Genomic DNA, 21,181 nt, shown 5'->3' on the forward strand with positions numbered 1-21,181 from the left:
AGACTGCTATTTCATCAAATGGATCAAATTTCTCCCCCTAATTTGTCTGTTTCACATAGAGACGAGCATAAGCACATGATGAAGTAATGCATGAATCCGCAAACTAAGTTTTTAGTGATATTTGTTTAATTGCTCGATCTTTCTCTAAGATCAAAGAACCCTATGTTCTCTTCCTCTTATATTTTTCTTCATGTTCTTTAATAGAAGATCAATCATCACGCATGATGCCAATCCAACTGAAACACGACCGATTCAGCGGAAATCCTGTATACAGACGGTAGATATATAGATCATACATGCATGATCCCTTTAAAATAGAAAGACATTTCATCTTTAAGGCAAATCATGGATTATAGAACTTAATCAATAATGTAATATACAATTTTTGGTCAACAATATTATCAGAGACGCTATCAGTATCCCCCTTCCGCCTGACTTCAAAATTGAGATGATTTTTTTTATATAGCTTTATTACTTTTTTTGACATATGAGCAGCAGGCAGCGACCATGCAATTGAAACTCCATTTTCTGGTCGCAAGGGGACTAGAATCCTCAATTCTGCACTTAACGCCAACTGGCCAACTTGGTCTATTATAATGGAATGGAAATACAGGAGAACTCATGCTCTGATGTATACAAATTTCAGAAAGATAGCTCACACCCTCAATAATAATTTTCAAGGACACGATTTTTACCAAAAAAAAAAAAAAGGAATAGACCACGATCCCAGATAAATCCAACAATAGTCCTAAAAGCAGAACTTTGGTGAGAGGGGTCTATGATTTACTGAATTGGCCTCCACCATGAGAAATAGGGTAAAGCAAATATAGTAGTAGCAGCAGTAGAGGGTAGAGGATGGAATGAAGCAAGAAAACAAGAAAAGCAGAGTCAGGATAGGAAAGCATCCAGCCAGCCAGCGGGGCTGTCCTGAAAATCCGTGCAAAAACTGACTTTATTCTGAAATAAGAGACTCCTCCACCTTCACGGATTCAATTCAGCCTGTCACGGATTAGCTATTGAAATTCGCGAAGGCCCAGCAACCCTCCAAATTCTCTATTTCTATCATCAGAGTTCAGTCCATCTCTTTGGAATCCTCCATCATATAGTACTAGTACAACCCTTTCCAACCATGGCTATGTGTTGTACGTACAAAAAAGCTGGAATGCACTCTCCTCCTCATCATTTCTGAGTCCACAGAATTATTCATGCATTCACGGGTTCGACATAAATTTGCGCTATAAAATCTTAGGATCATCACAACTTATCCCAAGACAAAACATTCAGCAAGGAAAGAAAGAAAGAAAGAATAAGGCGATCCTTTAGGAACCCGAAGCCATGGCTTCGCCAAAGGTTTCAGCTATGTTCTTCATCTGCATGTTTTTCATGCTGATTGCATTGCCACCTGCTTATGCCTGGGAAGACTGCGACTGTCCACCTTCTCACCCGCCTTACACCCGCCCTAGTCCGCCTAAAACTCCGAGGCAGCCACACCCTCCCAAAAGGCCTCATCCTCCATCAACTCCGCGGCCACACCCTCCCAGAGCTCCTCCGCTCCGTCCACCACCTACCAGACCACCTCCAAAAGTTTTACCGCCCATAATTAACCCTCCAGTTGTTGTTCCACCTATCATTAGGCCTCCACCGATAATCTCACCGCCGATCAACAACCCTCCCGGTATTATTCCACCTATCATTAAGCCTCCACCGATAATCTCACCGCCGATCACGCACCCTCCGGGTATCACTCCTCCTATTATAAGTCCTCCAATAATAAACCCTCCGGTGACTGTGCCACCGCCTCCCTCGGGAGGCGGCTACCCACCTTACACGCCTGCACCTCCTGGAGGAGGAGGTGGCGGTGGCGGAGGCGGAGGCGGAGGCGGAGGAAGAGGTGGTGGACCACCAGGTGTGTCCCCACCAGGCAATGCTACTTGCCCTATTAATGCGCTGAAGCTAGGGCTTTGTTTGGATGTGCTTGGTGGATTAATCCATGTTGGGATTGGGAATCCCGTGGAGAACGTATGTTGTCCGGTGCTTCAAGGGTTGCTTGAGCTAGAAGCAGCTATTTGTCTGTGTACTACTATCAGACTTAAGCTCCTTAACCTCAACATTTTCCTTCCTCTGGCTCTTCAAGTCCTAATAACTTGTGGGCTGACCCCACCCCCCGGTTTTGTATGTCCTCCACTTCCTTAACTGATTGTTGTGTTTTCTTGCTAATAAGTCCTCTATTTCCTAATTAGTCTTTGTTGTTATGTGTCTCTTTTTCTTTCTCTCTTTACTTCTCTTTTAATATTGGGCAAGAAGATTTTGTGTTGTTTCTATTTCTATTATCATTCTATGTAACTTGCTCGAGGAACCTCATTGTCTGTTTTGGTGATTTAAGATTCCCTTCTGCATTATACTACTTTCCCTTTCCTGCACAATATTATACTTGGAAGTTGATTGGAAAGGTAGCCCTAACATCAGAGCATACAATTGGGCTACAAAATATAGTTTGTTGTGAATCGGACATTCACTTTAGTCATGGTTCATATCAAAAACTGGGTTTAGTTCCAACATTCAGCTTGTAGATAATGAAAGTAATGTAAGCGGGTAGTGTTTGATGATTGAACTTTCTTAACGTAATTTTCTCATGCATACATAGACTGAGCTGCCACTGCAATTTTTTATTGATACTTCTTCCTAGCTAGATAATGTAGCTTTCCAATATGTCCATGCACCAAGTATAGTTTCCATAACATATCTCCGCACACAGTTGTAAAATTCGTTCCCATTCATGTAGGTGCACAATTTTGATTCAGAAAGTAGCCAGATCCCCAAAAAAAAAGAAAAAGGCAAAGATCTGAGGTTATAATCAGCCAACGATGAGTTGAAAATAACAGCTACAGAAGTTATTGAGTGAGTGACGCACGATCGGAATTAATGTGAATGGATTGAGCCAAAGATGGCTCACGGGATTTTTTTTGGTGATTATAATGGTAGCAATTACTATATTGGAATTACAACAAGAGGGGACCGCAGATGCTAGCGAAATCAGGAGATATCCAAGCCACAACTGTGTGGTATTTTGTAATCCAGTGGGTGGCTATAGTGATATTCCTGGATGCTATGGTACACGAAAGTTAGTACGATGAGATTAGTTAAGGGCAATTAGTTTAGAATTGTCTTGACAAATGGAAAAGGAAAAAAGGATCAAGAAAAAGACAATCACCAAAGTAGTTTAATACTAGTGGGTTACAGGATCCCTATTGATTTGATTACTATGGAATGGCTATCAAAAGAGAAAATGACACCTAGCTAGCTTTTCTTCACTCATCATTAATTTAACTTCACTGCATGGGCAAACATGACTATATATGGGATTAGTTTTGTCATTATGGGATTAGTCTTAATGAAATTAGAGTTTTGTGTCAGGTCTTCCTAATATTAAACATTAAAACAATAACAAAGCCTTTCCATAACAATCAAACTTATGTAATAGTCCTTTCCATGTAGAAACAAAAACTTGCTCAAGACACCGACTAGATTTTCAAAGCCTTTCGATGTCAAGGAGACTGGAAAAGTAGTCAACGGATTCTGGACGTACATGATGATCATCTTTCTGAAGTTTTTATTCCCAAATACTGGAGCTAGCAGTCGATATCAAACAAACAAGGAGCTAAAGAATCTTGGCTTTTAAACAAACCAACCATACATACGTGAGATAGGCATTTTTCTTTGTCTGGCTATGAAGAGTTATGGATTTTTACCAACCCAGCATCACGGGCATTGCTAGCATCTACTGTTCAACAGGTCTCCAGATAACGTTCTTCTAAAATATGTCCTGGTCCGTGAACGCAATCATGTCATGTGGAACTAACTAATTCATACATCTCTAAAGAATCTCAGTCCACATTTTATTTTATCTGGTCTGGAAATATTTCTATCTTCATTTTGCTTTCAGTCGGGTAAGCTAGTGAAGAGCGAATATTACTACTGGTCACAGGTCAACATTATTAGTTTAGGCTAAGTCGTATAACTTTTCCAGTGATTGGGATCGGGGGACTAATAATATTTGATCAAGTTGCATGGAAAGGAAATACGTACATGATCAGGGGCAGTCTCACGGCCATCATCAAATTAAGGATAATAAACGTCAGGCTCACAATCTTGTCAAAAAGGGAAAAAAAAAATGATGTCGGCACACACACACAAAAGAATGTAATATTGTATGCAGGATGGTTAACTGATAATGACTCGCATGTAATCACCTTCGAAAAGATCATTAGACTGCTTTGTCGTACTGTTTGAGCATGTTTAATTTGGAAATTTGCCTGATTTTGGGTCATTATATATGGAAAATCGCTGTTATGTTTTAACCTCACTCACCAGAGATAGTGTCAAATATTCGAAGGTTTAGACTGACAATACGTAAATATATATGTTGGTTGGTTATTTTTAACGTACTTTCTGGCTTTCTTCGGCTTTGCTCCAATCTTTAACGCAGAAAAAAGTCCTAGGGTTGCAACTACAATTATTTTATTTTGGATGAATGATCTTCTTTTTTTTTTTTCACATTTCAAGGTAAACTTTTACAAAAGTAAATCAACAAAAATGATTAATGGTTGCAAATAATTGGACAGTTGAGGAAAGAAGAACATGCAAAGGAACTAGTTAAGTACATGGATGAATTAGCTGCATGCACTACAAGCGTAATTTTTTTTTTTTTTTTTTTTGTTATCTCCTAAGTGGAAAGAATATATTCTGCCCCTACAGCGATAGTCCTGTGGAAACTCCAACTCTACAAGGATGTGCTTAAAAGATATCCATAAAACTCTACTTCCTGCTTTCTGGACTCGTTCTAGGATTCATCCTCCTTGTATATACCATTTTGTCCCTCCTTATTTTAACATTTTAAAAGTTAATACTACTGTGACGAATTTGTCCAGCAATTTGGCAATGGATAAAAGGATCAATTATTACTTTCAATAAATAAAATTTATCCCAAAACCGAAATAACATCAGAGTAGCTTAATCACCACATATTTATCTTTTATGTATTCTCGCTTTCTCAGTCCCACCAACACACAAAATAAAGGACAGAATTTTTTAGGACGTCGATATTTCACAGCCTAGGTAAAGCATTATGGACCCGACTTCTCTCGTCCATTTTCCATCATCAGGAGGACAGGGAAGTGCTGCGAAGCGTAGTTGGTACACGGAAGAGTGTACGTATCAACAGATATCAACATCGTATTGGGTACTGATCCGTAATTCCGTCCGCTTCCCAAGTCCCATTAGATAAGAAAGAATCCCAACGCAGGTTCTTAGCTAATGGAATTGATTGATCGATGGAAAGTTGCAGAAGCCATTTACCAAACATAAACGTACGAATTTGTAGATCAAGAAAGCAGTATATTAGACATCCATTTTTGTAAACATGTCTCCAATACATACTAGTAATAATTAACCAAGAATCGATTGATTACTGCAGGTTGCGGATATCTTACTGCAGTAGAATCTTGGCTTTAGACCAACAACGAGAATATCCATGCATTAATCCAAAATTTATGCTTATAAAATTAGTAATCTTCCTTTACAGAATCAGAAAATGGCATCATGAATGTACTAAAAAAGGCTTATTAACTTTTTATTGATCACGACATTGAAAGATACAAGCTTAGACCTTATGAGAAATCACAAACATCAAAGCTGAGAAAACATTTAGACAAAGGTAACAAGAAGTTACCCTTACCACTGTTTAGGGGGAGGACTCTTTAGAAGTAAATTCATGGTTGAGCAACAAATGAAAAGCACATTAGAACAATAAACAAGCAAGTCTGTTTAGGCACATTGGAACCCGTTTGGAACCTTCTTGCCACAATCATTCAGAATCACGCTCAGGGAAACTGGGACATTAAGGTTGATGCCCAAAATATTGGCTTTGATGGCTGTGCAGAGGCAAAGAGCTGCCTCCAGGTCAGCAAGGCCTTGAAGGAGAGAGCAACACGGTTCTGTTGGAGGAGATCCGATGGAGATCCCAATTATATTCAGCAAATTAGCACATACACCCAGTTTGAGGGCATCTCTTGGGCAATATTTTTGAGGAGGATTGGGAGTAGGAGAATATGGAGGAGGAGGGCATGGTACAGCAGGTGGTGGTGATGGCTTCGGTTTTGGCTTTGGTTTTGGGCAATCACCACAAGCACTGACCAGAGTGAAAAAGATAAGGTTAAAGGCAAGAAAGAGAGCTAGGGTTGTAGTGGCCTTGGAACCCATATTCTCAAGCCCCAATAGTAGCTAAGTATTGTTGGTTTAGTCAAGAAAGAAGGGTTTTTGCTGTGCAATGTTTTGGAAGAAGTTGAGGGTTTTTATAGTGAGCAAGGAGTGAATTTTCTGATTTATGTTGAAGGTATATTATTAAAGAATTGCGTTGGACCCATGTGCCCTGGAGATTTTAGCTGGCAACACAAACATAGATTTGGCAAACCCATTGGATGCGTGCATGTGAGGTGGGGAAAATGCAAATTGCCATGTTCCTCGATAACTCAAGATCAAGTCTGGAGTCTGGACAGGAATTAGAGTTTATCCCACCCTAATCTATGGTAGTTTCAGATTACAAACTATACATATTCCACATGAAGTACATTTTTTCACCAAAACTTAGCTATGCTGTAAACTTTCTACTTTCTAGTGGGTTTATTTATTTCTTGTTTAATGTGTTTATTCCTTACAAGATAGCTTGGATGGAATGGCAAAAGTTTGTGTTATTTATGCAGCTCTCTTATTTCTACCGGGTCCAAAAAAGAAGGCTTGAATGGCATAGAGATTCAAAAGCAACTTTATTAGCCTTTCTCGTAAAACTTAATTTATGCCTGACTCGTGTTGGAGCTAAACCTAGCAAATGAGAATAAAAGACAGTTGGTTTTTTTTTTTTTTTTTTTTTTGTAATAAAAGGGACTATATATTGAAAAAAACTTAAATTATAGGTACAAAACAAAGGAAGCAAATTCTCTTAATATCTGCGCCTACAGTTCGTTAGCAGTGATGGAATACAACCATCAGTACCTCCTAGTACATACATGGAGATTTTGAAGTTCACCCATCAATCTTTGTTGGCAGAATAAGAAATGGCAGTCATTTCGTTGCGAGACATGCTGGAATTTTTCAAACCTTAACCCTTCAATCCCTGTATCCGCGATGCGCGAAGGAACAAAAATCCCAAGTCATTCAAGGTCCCCAATAGCCTAACAAGCCAAGTTCTGAGGTCGAGGTCATTGCAGGGCCTAAAATTTTCCTGGCCATTCAATTTTATACCCCATGTGGAACTCAGTTGGGATCCTCCGTGCTACTACTCAATGCCAAATTCAGTGTCAATCCCACTAATCACGTGATGGTAGAAGAAATTTAAATAAATAACATATGACAAATTAAATAAATAGGACACTTGGTATAAATATAGAAGTGGCACTGAATTGTCACTGAAAAAGTGACACCGAGGATCCCGTGGATGTAGAACCTAGGTTATGCGTAGCTATCTAGACAAGGTCGTGCCGCGTGTAGACTTCATGGCATCAACTCGAGTGATAATTTTCATCCCTAAACAAGGGGAAAACCAGACTCGGTAAAAGCAACGTTCTTTTCCAGAAGTAGTCAAATGCATGACCAGTACATTTGATGTTAACCATACTTCTACCATATCATCCACTAATTGGCGCTGGGATTTGATTTAACTCTGATACAATTTGTGCTAGTCAATATGAGCTTCATTTGTCCAGCCGACTCACCTTGAAATTTGTTCACATATTAGACAAGAAAACTGGTTCGCATCTTGGAATTATGCGGTAGCAAGTTTCTTCATTGGCGTTTCTTGGCCACCGTTATGGAATGTACTACGGGCTCCACAGCCTCGACTACAGAATGTTAACTAGCTTCCAGCCAAAATCACATGTCCAATACCGTCATTAACAAATCTTTTATTCCATTCTCACCAACTAATCCCCGTTATTTATTGTTAATTATCGTACCTGTGGATCACTTGAGAGTAGATTTGGACGTAATTAACGGAGAACGAAGCCCTTATATTATGCAAAACCTGTGACACTTCGTCTAAGATTTCATATTCTACGTGCAAAGAATCACACAAAAGGTCGTTAGACAATAAAATGATTGAATCTTTTTCTTTCCTTGGAACTTATAATAAGAAATGAAATAATAATTTTGCAATTTTCGTTTCTTATTCTCGAGATATATACTTGAAACTAATCGGGTCATATCAACATCCGTTTACTTAAATTTATTATTGTATACCCATGCAGCGACTTTCCCTATCAATGAGGAAGACTTCAATAGGTGGATGAACTTGGTCTTATTTATATTTGTATCAATATTCAAATCCAATTGGTCTACAAAGAACCAAAAATAGGGCTGCAAACGAATCGAGCTGCTCGCGAGTCAAGCTCGAGTCGAGCTCGATATTAATCGAGCTCGAGCCGGCTCGAGGCAAACTCGAGCTCAGAATATTAAGCTCGTTAGCTCGCGAGCCGGCTCGCAAGCATGAATATATATATATATATATATATTTTATTTTTATTTTTATTTAATAATAAAATTACGTATATTATATATATTTTTTTTTTATTTTTTATTTTCATAGTAAAATTACGTATATATCCTTAATATTTTATTATTTATTAAGAAAAAAATATTATTTCATTTATTTTTTAAAAAATAAAATAATTATTTTTTATTTTTTTCGAGCTCGAGCTCGGCTCGACTTGATTCGAGTCGAGCTCGAGCTTGAAAATTGCCGGCTCGTCGAACTCGAGTTTGGTAAAATTTAGTCGAGACTCGGCTCGATTAGCTCAAAACTCGACTCGACTCGGCTCGTTTGTAGCCCTAACCAAAAACCTATAAAGTCCAGTTAAGCTAAGGCATTGTGGTCGATTAATTATCAGCTGATTCCCTTTCCTCTATTATTGTTTGGTTTCGTGTAGAAAATCTCGATTTTGATCTATTTTTTGTATTGTTTTGTTCGTGTAGGGATAGGCATGACCTTTCAGAATTATAACACGCGCTTTTGCACTGATTACCTGGTAGAAGGCAATTTGTGTTCGATCCATCGTTGTGAAGCGTAGGAGACGGGCCATCATATCAATCAACTCTATTCAAGTTACATCAGGCTACTCAAACAGGAGACCATGCGGCCCTCTTGGCCTTGAGCCCTTCAAGAGAACCCGAGAAGTGGAAACAAGGCTTTTTCTTTTCTTAAAGAATTAATTCGTAGTAACTAAAATAATTTGCCAAAAGTTACTTTGGAAGGAAATTAGACAATTGGATCACATATAAATATTGTGTGGAGTTAAAATGCTTTCAACAACTTGATGCTAAGTTAAGTCAAAAGAAGGAATTAGGCCTGTGTCCTTTAATTTTAAAGTTGACTTGGAGAAAAACTGTTTAGGCAAAAAATGTATCATGTTAATCTGTGTAGCATGGTAAGTGTATTAAGGAAAAAATGTACATAACCATTAAATATTAGGGAGAAAATGTATATCACCATTAAATATAAGTTATCTACTGAAAGTATGTGTTACAATTAAAAAAAATGTTATTTGCACTTCATATTTTATTATATGCGCTCCCACTATTTATTATATCATGTGGTCTAATAAATGGAAACTATATAATAAAAATAATAGTAAGAGTGTAAATAACAAAAAGGAGAGGTGCAAATAACATTTCCCTTAAAAAATACGAAGGTAGTGGCACAAGTTTAAAATAGACGTAATCACCCTGTGTTACGTACATCTGTTTGAATTTTGTTGTATTTTAGTATAGCATTCAAATAAGCTTCATAAAGACAAAGAAAATATTAGGTTGTACATGTTTAATTGAGCTATTATCATCTGGAAAAGGCTGAACATCACAAAGTGAAACTTTATCTGTGCTGGCTTGCATGTCATTCTTCTTAGCTTTTCCTTCTTATTTCTTAAACAAACATGAAAACATGAAGAAGTTATTGATGGTAGTGTAGTTGCATAATATTTTCTTAGCAAACTATAACTATATGCTTCTCGCGTATACCTCTAATTTTTGAGTTTCTTACTTTTTCTCGCACCCTGAGCTATAAAAATGAGCACCTAAAAGTTGAGTTGGAGATTGGATAAAGATGAGCAAGAATTAAGCTTTTTTTCCATTTTATATCGAATTAAATAGAATTCTGACACATTCATCGGTGGTTCTACAAAAACTAGATTTTTTTTTTTTTATCTTTTTAAAGGAGGCTCTAAAACTTTATAAGAGAGAAAGAGAGAGACTTGAGAGTCTACAAAAACTAGGACTTTAAGCATCTAAAGTTGAAACTTTGAACTAGCTAGATTCTTTATATGTCATGGTTATCATAGACAATCCGTGGATAGTAAATGCTAATAATAAGGCCGATTGGCATAGCATAGTCCAAATTGTTTTTTTTTTTTCCTTTTTTACAAATTATGATTGCTTGAATGAGAAAACGAATTTTTGAGATCAATCAATATGTCCGTTTACTGAAAATTTACATATGACATTTTTTATGTCAAATTTATCGGTGGAAACTTACTTACAATAACTGCAACCGAATTGCATAGTTCTGAGTAAGGAAGTTGAAGATGGATCTTAGCCATTATTTCATATTGACTTTCTTTTTCTTTTTTTTTTTAAGCTGTTGAAGATGTGCCGTCTGTCAATTTGTTTGTCCTGAGTTGTCAGTTACATGGTTTAGTAATTTACATGACAAAGTACTAAGTGAGAAAAAAAAAAGATATAAATGTTAAGGTCGTGACTCTATGGCACAAAAACGATGTGTAGATTTTTCAATATTTGTATTTGGATTGCAATTTTCTAAGGTTTTATAGAAAAATGTACTATAGTAATTTGATATATTTAAGATAAAAGTATAATTAAAAAATATGTTCACGAAAATTATAAAAGCTTTTTGAGAAAAAATGGCTATCCAAACAAGAGTTTGAGCTCTTGCTGGTACATACACAGCATTTTGTAGATGTGACGAGATTCATCATGTGATTTTACAGTAGAAAATTTATTTAATGTCAAACAATGAAACTTACAAACAGAAGGAAAAATGGAAACAAGAAGTTATCAAGTAAATACACATGCCAAACTATTTTCTGGTTTATCACACACAACAAGAATTTCAAAACTAAGAGAGGAAAAAACAAAACAGAAGGAAAGAAAAGTTCAATGAGGAAGTCCTCTTAGCTCTCTGGGCACATATGAAGTCCTTTGGGACCTTCTCGCCACAGACGTAAGTAGCAAGCTTAGGCAAAGTGGGACGTTAAGGTTGATACCCAGAATGTTTGCTTTAATCGCGGTGCAAAGGCAAACAGCAGCCTCGAGGTCAGCAAGACCTTGAATCCATGTGCAGCACGGTTTCTTTGGAGGGTTACCAATAGTAACATTAAGCAATCGGCTAAGGACATTTGCACATAGACCTATTTTTAGTGCATCCTTAGGGCATTTGCCTGGCTTTGGCTTTGGTTTTGGAGGACAACCGCCTCCACATGCACTAGCAAAAGTGAAAAAGAGAACGTTGAAACAAAGAAAGAGAGCAATAGCCCTAGTAGTGTTCATGGAGGCCATATCCAAAACTTGAAACATTTACAAAGGAAATAGGTAAAAGATAGTAGGGTTTTATAATTTGATGTTGGAGAAGTTTTAGGTGAGTTGGGCTTTTTATAGCTTGCATGGACGACTATGTATATTGATCTTCCTGAATATGAGTTAAAATTGAAGCACATAAAGAAAATTGTGGTGGTCATGTGTCTCGTCGGTAGTTTAGTTGGCATGCCCGACCATATTGACGCAAAAACTTGGGTATGTTGGGTCTACAAATGAGAGGTGACTATTGTAAATTTCTTGTTTATATTTTGTAAATTTTCTGCTATTTCTTCATCTTCTAAAATTAATACCGGTACAAACCAAAATCCTGTTGTATCATGTTCCAGGTTAGTGTTTCTTTCTTTTTTCTTCCCCAAAACTCCATCCTACCCTCCTTGAAAGATATTCAAATCCCCCCTCCTCCATCCAACGGCAATCTTCACTTTTTCGTTTTGGTTAAATCTTTGTTTAGATTTGGTTTGTGGGTTTTCTTCAAAATTGATCAATGTAACCAAAAAAAAAAAATGGTAAAACCTTAGTTCCTATGCCGTGTGAGAAAGAGTGGAAGTAGGCATAAAAGGCATAGAGATGGAGAACATAGACGGTAGCGAGACTGGGTTTGGTGAAAATCTGACCCACCACCACTTGCACAAGAACACATCTATCTCAGTAGGAGGGAAAGGGAGGGAGGAATGAAGATTTTGGGGGGAGGGGGGAAGAGGGAGGAGATATGAGAGGAGTGTTGATAATGGTGGTGGCGAGAAGTGGCTTGTGGCAGAGGGTCGAAATGATCTACCGGAATTGAGGGCTGGGGCATCTAAAAAGCTCGAACGGTAAAATGATTTGGTAGAGAAGAGAACAAGTGTGGACTTTAGGAGCTTAGAGCAATCTGAATTGAAAGCATCACTGACCGACGTGGCATAGTTTACATCAGTGGGCTCGTAAATCGGATCTACCTAAATTTTTGCGTTAGACAAATATTTGAGAGCTTGCATGTGAACCGAGGTCATAATCGCCTTTTTCGCTTTAATCCAGATGCATGCTAAACTACAAATTTGTTGAATTATTTCATAGTGTACGAAACTGTTGAAATCCTTTTTGGGTTTGAGGATGCAAGTTCTATTGTGTCTTATTCATGATTGTACATTTTAGGCAACTTGTCTTCTTTTGGCTTTAGATTGAGGGATTTGACAAAGATTTGAAATTCTCTCAAATTCTTCTAGTTGTTTAAATTACTTAGAAGGTATTTGGAATTGAAATTATCAATTATTCTAATATTTAAAATGCATTTATATAATTAGAAAATTACAAATCTAAATACCTCTTAAGATATCTAAACAATTAGAGCAATTGGAATGGATTTCAAATCCTTAATTAAAATTTTCAATCCAAACGAATCCTACCAGTATTTTTCCCCTTAGTCCAAAAAGAGATCTTGAGTCAACCATACAAAAATAGATCTTGAATCAATCTCAGAAAGGTTGACGGGGAAAAGTTTAAGACAAAGAATATCTATTTTCGTTGTATTATTTATTCACCATTGAGAAATTGCATTGTGGAATATTAACTAAGTTCAAAAGTTAGTTAATTATCAAGTGGAAGCCTCAATGTTTTGGATTTTAAATTTATTATATATTAAAGTTACAAAAATTAAAACAAGGTGTAATATTTAGATTTATTTGAAACATGCTTGTGTGATTAAATATGTAATAGAGTCGACTCAAGCCATGCTTTTTTGAAAGATTATACGATTTAGGGTACGTTTGATAAAACTGAAATATGAAAACTGAAGTTTGAAATCTAAAATTTGAAATCTGAAATCATTAAATTATTAAATTGTTAAGAATTAAATTTGATACATTTGAGTGTATATTGTATTAAATGATAAGTAAATAGCTTATCACTTATTTTTTTAGAGCAAATTTTTCCTAAAAAATTTAATGCCACTTAATTAATTTAGATGTTCAATTTTTAGTCATTAAACGCATATTAATATATTAAAATCTCAATATATTAAATTCAAGTGTTGAATTGGGTAATCAAACAAGGTCTTAGTCAATCAAACCGCAATTTATGTGAAACTATACAATCTTTTTACACTGCCAATCCAATTAAAGAAGTCCGGATTTTCTTATCTAATTGATATATCATTTGGCATGCAATCTTACCAAAGAAGTATTTATAATTACGAGGTCTTCTCTCAACATCAAGGCACCTAGCGAAAAGTCATTGAACAGACAGATAACAAACGAGAATAAGAAAAATAATAACTTGAGAAAACTTTAAAATGTAACCTGATTGAAACAAGGTTGGATTGCTTGCGGCCAACCTTATCATTACATATGAAACGATTAAGCAAACTTCAATAATCCTAGCGAAACTGGAAGCCGTAAGAATTAGAGAAATACCAAAAATGATAAAAGGTAGCTCCAAAAGTGGTGAAATAGTAAATCTTGAGCGTCAAACAAGTACTGTCATGCCAATGGACATCCAAACTCTCTAGCGGAGCACAATACTATGACCGTTTTAATTAAAATTTGTGGTGTGTTTTAGATTTCAACAATTGAATGATCCTACACGACTAAATTATACTCTGCAACATGTTTCACATGAATATTTGCTTTCTTGCCATATGTACATAGAGAATCAAGTACTGATTTTATTCTCCTTCAAAACCTTTGGTTTTCCACATTCAGGTTTCTTTTCTTTTTTCCTCCTTTGTAAACAAGGGAACCCGCAGCCGCTCTGTGCAATATCCCGCCAATTCAGGTATTAATTTCCCACATCTTATCTGCAAAGTCACCATTAAAGGTTGAATGATGTGGTTGCAAGTTTCTTGATTAGAGTTTTGCGGGCGCCGTTATGGAATGTGCTACGGGCTCCACGGCCCTCGACTACAGATTGATTAGTAGCTCCTACCCAAAATCACATGTCAAATGTCATCATTAACAAATCTTTTATTCCATTCTCACTACCTAATCCCAGTTGTTTATTGTTAATCGTACTTGTGGGTCACTTGAGATTAGAGTTGAATGTAATTAACGAAGAACGAAGCCCCGCATATTACGCAGAACCTGTGAAATTTGGAGTAAGATTTCATACATATTCTGCATTCTACATGCAAGGAATAATTCTATGTCAATATTTTAGTATGTTCCAGCAGACAGTCATGAAGGTCGTGAGACAATAAAATAACTGAAATTTTCTTTTTCTTGGAATTATAGCGGTGAATGAAAAAATAATTTTTCAATTTTTGTTTCTTATTTTCATGGTACTTGAAACTAATCGGGTCAAATCAGCATCCCTTTACTTAAATTTATTCTTGCACATCCACACCTGATTTGCCCCATCAATGAGGTGAATGAATTTGGTCATATTTGTATTTGCACCTATATTCAAATTCAATTGGTTCACTAAGCCAAAAAAAAAAAAAAGCCTATTGAATCCAGTTAACCTAAGCCATTTGGGTCAATTAATTATCCGACATTTCCCTTTATTATTGTTAGGCTTCGTGTAGATTTTAATATAGTTTTTGTATATTTTGTTCGTATGCGGAAAAGCGTGACCTGTCGTCAAAATTACAATACACGATTTTGCGTTCATGACCCATTAGAAGGCAATTTGTGTTCGATCCGTCGCTGTTAAGCCTCGGAGATGGGCCGTTAAATCAATCAGTTCTCATCATGCGGCCTTGAGCCCTTCGAGAGAACCCAAAAAATGGAAATTACCAAGGCACCGTCTTGTTTAGGTTAGATACAAGGGAACAAATTAAAAAAGAAAACATTGAAAATATTATTTGGATTAGAGAAGGAAAGGTAAGGAAAGAAAAACTATCATGAGTTATTTATTTTTTTATTCATTATTTAAAATTTTAATTTGTAAACACATGGACTTTTTAGAAAATTTTCATAATTTTGATTTCCTTACCCCCTGTTTCTACCCACTTTTAGATAGAAAATAGACTAATAAAAAATAACTATATCTCATCCCTCTCTATCCTTTCTTTTCCCTTCTTAAAAATCAATTCAAACATCAAAACTCTTATCCCTCCATTTTCTTTCTTTTCCTTTCCTTTCTATTCCCTCTAAACAAACACTGTCCAAAAGTTCTAAAAGATGAGCCTCCCCCCCCCCCCCTCCTCCCCCACACACCCCACAAACAAAGTTTTTGCCTTTTCCAAAGTAGTAACTAAAGTAATTTACTAAAGGCTACTTTGGAAGGAAAGTAGACAATTGGATTACATAAAACATATTGCGAAAAGGTTAAAATGCTTTCAATAACTTGAAACTGAGCTATGTCCTTTATTTATGAAGCAGACTTTAAGAAAGACTGCTTCGGCAAGGATAGAAAAGATTCAAATGAAAAAAAATTGTTATTTTAATCTGTATAGCGTAGTAAAAGTATCAAGGAGTAAATGTATATCACCATTAAACATAAGTTTACTGAAAATATGTGTTATACGTATAGAAAAACATATAGATATAGTGTTTGCTTCTCCATTTCATGGGACGTAACCACGCTTGTGTCATCTATATTCGGTTTGAATTTGGTTGTATTATAGTAGAACCTATTCAAATAAACTTCTTAAAGAAAAAGAAAATATTAGGTTGTATATTTTTCATTGTGTTTTTTTTTTTTAAATTCAGTTATTGTCATCTGAAACAGGCTGTACATTGGTAAGTGAAACTTTGTCTTTGCTGGATTTCATGTCACTCCTCTTATCTTTTCCTTCTGATCATGTTCTTAAGAAAAGGTAAGGAAGTTAGTGACAGTAGTGTAGTTGCATAATCTTTTCTTGGCAAACTATAATTATATGCTTGTCGCATAATCCTCTATGTTTTGAGCTTAATTATTAGTTTTCGTGCATCCTGAGATATGAAAGATCAGCACCTAAAACTTGGCATGAAGATTTGTAATTGTAAATATGAGAAACATTCAAGCTTTTTCTCCATTTTATATTGAATTAAATAGAACTCTGACATATAGTCGTCTATGTGCACGATTCTACTAAAACTTTACATATGACAATCTTATCTCAAATTTGTCGGTAGAAACTTATCTACAGTAACTCCAACCAAATTGCATAACTTTTGCGCAAGCAAGTTGGACTTCGATCTTCTCCATTATTTCGTATTCCACTTTCCTTTTCCAACCAAAAAAAAAAAAAAACTGTTGGACAAATGACATATTCATCAGTTTTTTTAAAGAAAAGGAAAAAAAAAACATTTGAATATGCCATTTGTCCTTAATTGTCTCTTAAATGGTTTAACAATTTACACGACAAAGTTCTAAGTGAGAAAAAGAATAAAAATGTTAAGATGGTCATTCTATGGCAACGTTAAACTTATAGCTCTTGTCCTTTTGAAGAAACCACATAAGAAAAGGAAAACAAAAGTGTAGAGTTTTTGTCAGGTACATCCGAAGCATTTTGCACACCCAAGTAACAAGACTGATCATGTGAATTCACAATAGAAAATTTATTTAATGTCAAGCCATCAAACAACACAACTATTAGTACAAATGGAAACAAGAAGTTACCAAGTAAATATACACACCAGATTGCTTTTCTGGTATCACACATAACAAGAATTTCGAAATCAAGAGAAAAAAAAAGAACAGAAGAAAACAAAAGTTCAAAAGTACTTCAGTCTTCAGGAAGCCCTCTTCGCACTCTAGGCACATACGAAGCCCTTTGGGACATTCTTGCTGCAGACGTTAAGGAGCAGGCTTAGGGAAAGTGGGATGTCAAGGTTGATACCTAGAATGTTTGCTTTAATCGCGGTGCAAAGGCAAACAGCAGCCTCGAGGTCAGCAAGACCTTGAATCAATGTGCAGCATGGTTTCTTTGGAGGGTTACCAATAGTAATATTAAGCAATCCGCTAAGGACATTTGCACATACACCTAATTTTAGTGCATCCTTAGGGCATTTGCCTGGCTTTGGCTTTGGCTTTGGCTTTGGTTTTGGAGGACAACCGCCTCCACATGCACTAGCAAAAGTGAAAAAGAGAACGTTGAAACAAAGAAAGAGAGCAATAGCCCTAGTAGTGTTCATGGAGGCCATATCCAGAACTTGAAACAATTACTAAGAAAATGGGTAAAAGAAAGAAGGGTTTCGTAATTTGATGGTGGAGAACTTTTAGGTGAGGTGGGCTTTTTATAGCTTGCATGGGTAGTGATCCTCAGGAATATGAGTTAAAATTGAAGCACATAAAGAAAATTGTGATGGCCATGTGTCTTATAGGTACTTTAGCTGGCATGCCCGACAACATTCGGCATTTGGAAGCTTGCATGTGAACCGAGAATCTGACAGGTTATTGCCTTTCTTTTTGTTTTTGGGCTTTAGTTCACCTATGTGCTAAACTACAAGTTTGATAGAATTATTTGATAGTTTACGTACTATTGAAATCTTTTTCTGGTTATGAGAATGTACGTAAGTTCTGCTGTATTTGACTGTACATTTTGGCAACTTGTCTTCTTTATAGTTTCTTCTTTCGAGGTCCAAAAAGAGATCTTGAATCAACGATGGTTGATGTGGAAAATTTTACGACATAGAATATCCATTTTCGGGGTACTATTTATTCACCATCATCGAGAAATTGCAAAGTGTAACATTACCTAATTAAGTTAAAAGTGTTTAGTTGATGTATCCAGGGCAAACTTCAATATTTTGGATTTTACAACTATTATCAGTGCTAAAAAGATGTAGTGTTTAGATATATTTGAAGACATGCATCTGTGATCAAATATGTGGTAGAATAATCGACTCAAGCCAAGTTTCTTTGAAACGGCCAGGTCGATCAAACCATGGATTATGTGAAACCCACCGTATATATGTCCAGTGCTGTTACACAGCCAATTTATGTATAAAAAAAAAAATCAAATTCTTGGTTTTCTTGTATAATTGATACATCATTTGGTAATCGGTATACGAAAATCAACAATCCTGGCGAAACTGGAAGTCGAAAAAATTAGAGAAATACTCTAAAAACTGATAAAGGTAGTTCAGAACTCGTGAAATAGTTATACTAACAGACCTCCAAACATTCCAGCAATGTTGTGATCTTTTAATTGAATTTTGTTGTGTGTATTAGATTTCAACAATTGAATGATTACAGATTTGTTGTGTGTTTTAGATTTCAACAATTGAATGATTCTCTGCGACATGTTCCCCATTAATATTTGTGGCTAGCATTCTTGCCATCCGTTGAGAATCAAGTAATATTATTCTCCTTCGAAACATTTTCCTTTTCTTGTCTTTTGTCAAATTCAGTATATACATACCACACCTTATCTGCAAAGTCACCATCAAAGTTTGGATTACGCGTCGGTTTACCTTGACTTCAAATTAGTGCTGCTATAAACCTTCATAGCATCTTTCTGCAATAGGAGGAGATGCCATGAATCTCAAGTCTGGTTTGGATCACCATACAAAATTTGTTTTTGAAGCACCAAAAATAAAATGATGCTTATCAATACACGTATACATATTTATACACACCCAAAAAAGAAAAACAAAAGAAACTAGTTTATATAGGTAAAATGTTCAATATTCTGGCAGCTTCCAGCCCTCAATGGAAATCCCATATTTGTTGCTTGGCGTCTTCACTCGTTAGCTCCTAGCTAGCGTCCTGGAGTGTCACGGGCTGTATAGGAAACTAACAAGGGCTCCACCAAAATTGCATGTCGACGAGAATTTTACATCATTTGATGCTGATCAATGAAGATTTGTCGTTTAACTGCATTGTTTTTCTTCGTTTCACACTAACATGGTGCATTAAGTAGGTTTCAAAAAATCTGATATGGGAGCCATGCCCGATTAGTCTATTGAAGAGTAAGCAAATTGGTAGGCCAATTTGATGATTGTTTGCGCTAATTAAATGAAAGACCTATTTAAATAAAAACTAATCTTTTATACACTGACAGTATATACACTTTCATCATTGGATGTATAACACATAATCTGAATTTGAATTTGAAAATCAAATTTTGTATATGTGTCGTACATCCAATTGTGATAGTATATACACTGTCAGTATATATAAAATTTACTCTTTAAATAATAATGATGAATCAGTTCTTAAATCGTACATCCAATCGTGAATCAGTCCTTAAATGGTTAAACGAATCTTAGGTAATCAATTTTTATTCATTGTACTTCATTCTTTCTGAAATGACATCATAAGGTCCTGATCCCTAACCAGAAAAATAAGTGGTCAGAGGACCAAACCATTGATTAAAGATCCAAATTTGATTTACTATTTTTGAATGCAGCATCAAGTCAAAATTCAGGACTAGTTGAGTGTTGATCTCCATAAATCCGCAAGTTGGATCCTACTTCCATTTGTTTTTGAGGTTGTAGACAAGTATCTCTTTTCCGTAAATTGTGATTCTTGCTGCTTTTAGAGGAAAAGTCTACTCTAAATTAGGTTTCATGAAGCTTCTTTTATCCCGGCTAAACTTCGTTGCTGCGAAAATGGTAGCCTAGGGTCGTAGCAGCACAGCCTGTACACAACAAAGAAAATCGCATGGTAATTCTTGACTGATACTGATTTTCTTAATCTTTACCTATTGCAATTAAGTTATGGTTTCAGTGCATGTACAGAAGAAATAGAATTATTTTTGACCGCCCAGACGCAGCCAATGAAGTGGAGATGCTATCTAGGGATGGCAATGGGGCGGGGGTGAGGCGGGGGACACCTCCCCCAACCCCCGCCCCGTTACATTTTAATTCCCCCCGCCCGCTTCCCCCGCAGGGGCACCCATGGAGTTAAAAAAATTTTATTATATAACTTAATTATAATTAAATTTGAGCAAATAATCAAGTACTAAAATATCAACGCATCACTAAATTATTATTCATTGTAACTTCACAATTGAAACTCATAAAAATAATTAAACAAAGATTATTTGAATACAATCTAATATAACAAAACAAATATAACTAAAATAATCAAGTTTTCACTTTTGATACAACTACAATTACTAAATTATTATTGTGTTTTTTTAGAAAAAGTGTTATTGTATTAAGTGTAGTTAGGAATTTAATATAAATATATTAATAAATTTAGTATAAAAAATTAATAATTTTTATTAATAGACATGTATAATTAGTAGTATAATTGATAATATCATTATATATATAATTATGTACATATATATATTTCAAACGGGTGGCGGAGCGGGAGAGTATACCCCCGCCCCGTTTCTAAACGGGGGTAAAAAATTCCCCCCCCCCCCCCCCCCCCCCCCCCCCCCCCCCCCCCTATCCCTGCCCCAATGACCCCCGCGGGGCGGGTGTCCGCCCCATTGCCATTCCTAATGCTATCATTAAGTATTTAGCAGGCCCAAGAAAAGTTTTGGAGCTGGGCTGACATGGGTTTTATTCAAGAAATCTTCCTAGCATCGGGCTCTCGCGCCTATGGCCAATTAGTCGCTGTGGACTCAATTATGGTTGCCAGAGAGAGATGCTCTCTTGACCGCCCACAGTTGAAGAACAGAGGTGGTGCCGCCTAATTGCCTGCACGTGTTTAGTTGGCCGCTGATTTA

The 21,181-nt window shown here is 36.2% G+C and overlaps 3 protein-coding genes and 1 pseudogene across 3 annotated transcripts; 1 reads left to right on the plus strand and 3 right to left on the minus strand.

Moving 5' to 3' along the window:
• The first annotated feature begins 743 nt into the window (after positions 1-743).
• On the plus strand, positions 744-2,399 carry LOC113779542 (36.4 kDa proline-rich protein-like). The gene has a single exon (XM_027325137.1). The coding sequence runs from the start codon at positions 1,336-1,338 to the stop codon at positions 2,191-2,193; it is 858 nt and encodes a 285-aa protein (XP_027180938.1). The 5' UTR covers positions 744-1,335; the 3' UTR covers positions 2,194-2,399.
• A 3,204-nt stretch (positions 2,400-5,603) lies between these two features.
• On the minus strand, positions 5,604-6,336 carry LOC113779557 (14 kDa proline-rich protein DC2.15-like). Its single transcript, XM_027325163.1, has one exon. The coding sequence runs from the start codon at positions 6,256-6,258 to the stop codon at positions 5,824-5,826; it is 435 nt and encodes a 144-aa protein (XP_027180964.1). The 5' UTR covers positions 6,259-6,336; the 3' UTR covers positions 5,604-5,823.
• A 4,840-nt stretch (positions 6,337-11,176) lies between these two features.
• Positions 11,177-11,616, minus strand: LOC113780855 (annotated as a pseudogene).
• A 5,513-nt stretch (positions 11,617-17,129) lies between these two features.
• Positions 17,130-17,743, minus strand: LOC113781269 (putative lipid-binding protein AIR1). The gene has a single exon (XM_027327179.1). The coding sequence runs from the start codon at positions 17,694-17,696 to the stop codon at positions 17,307-17,309; it is 390 nt and encodes a 129-aa protein (XP_027182980.1). The 5' UTR covers positions 17,697-17,743; the 3' UTR covers positions 17,130-17,306.
• Positions 17,744-21,181: the final 3,438 nt, after the last annotated feature.

The sequence above is a fragment of the Coffea eugenioides genome, chromosome 8 (assembly GCF_003713205.1).
Source record: "Coffea eugenioides isolate CCC68of chromosome 8, Ceug_1.0, whole genome shotgun sequence".
Classification (NCBI taxonomy): Eukaryota; Viridiplantae; Streptophyta; class Magnoliopsida; order Gentianales; family Rubiaceae; genus Coffea; species Coffea eugenioides.

What these genes read in the sequence shown, in the direction of transcription:
- LOC113781269 (XM_027327179.1), bottom strand. Translation starts at nt 17,696, where the DNA reads ATGGCCTCCATGAACACTACTAGGGCTATTGCTCTCTTTCTTTGTTTC.
- LOC113779542 (XM_027325137.1), top strand. Translation starts at nt 1,336, where the DNA reads ATGGCTTCGCCAAAGGTTTCAGCTATGTTCTTCATCTGCATGTTTTTC.
- LOC113779557 (XM_027325163.1), bottom strand. Translation starts at nt 6,258, where the DNA reads ATGGGTTCCAAGGCCACTACAACCCTAGCTCTCTTTCTTGCCTTTAAC.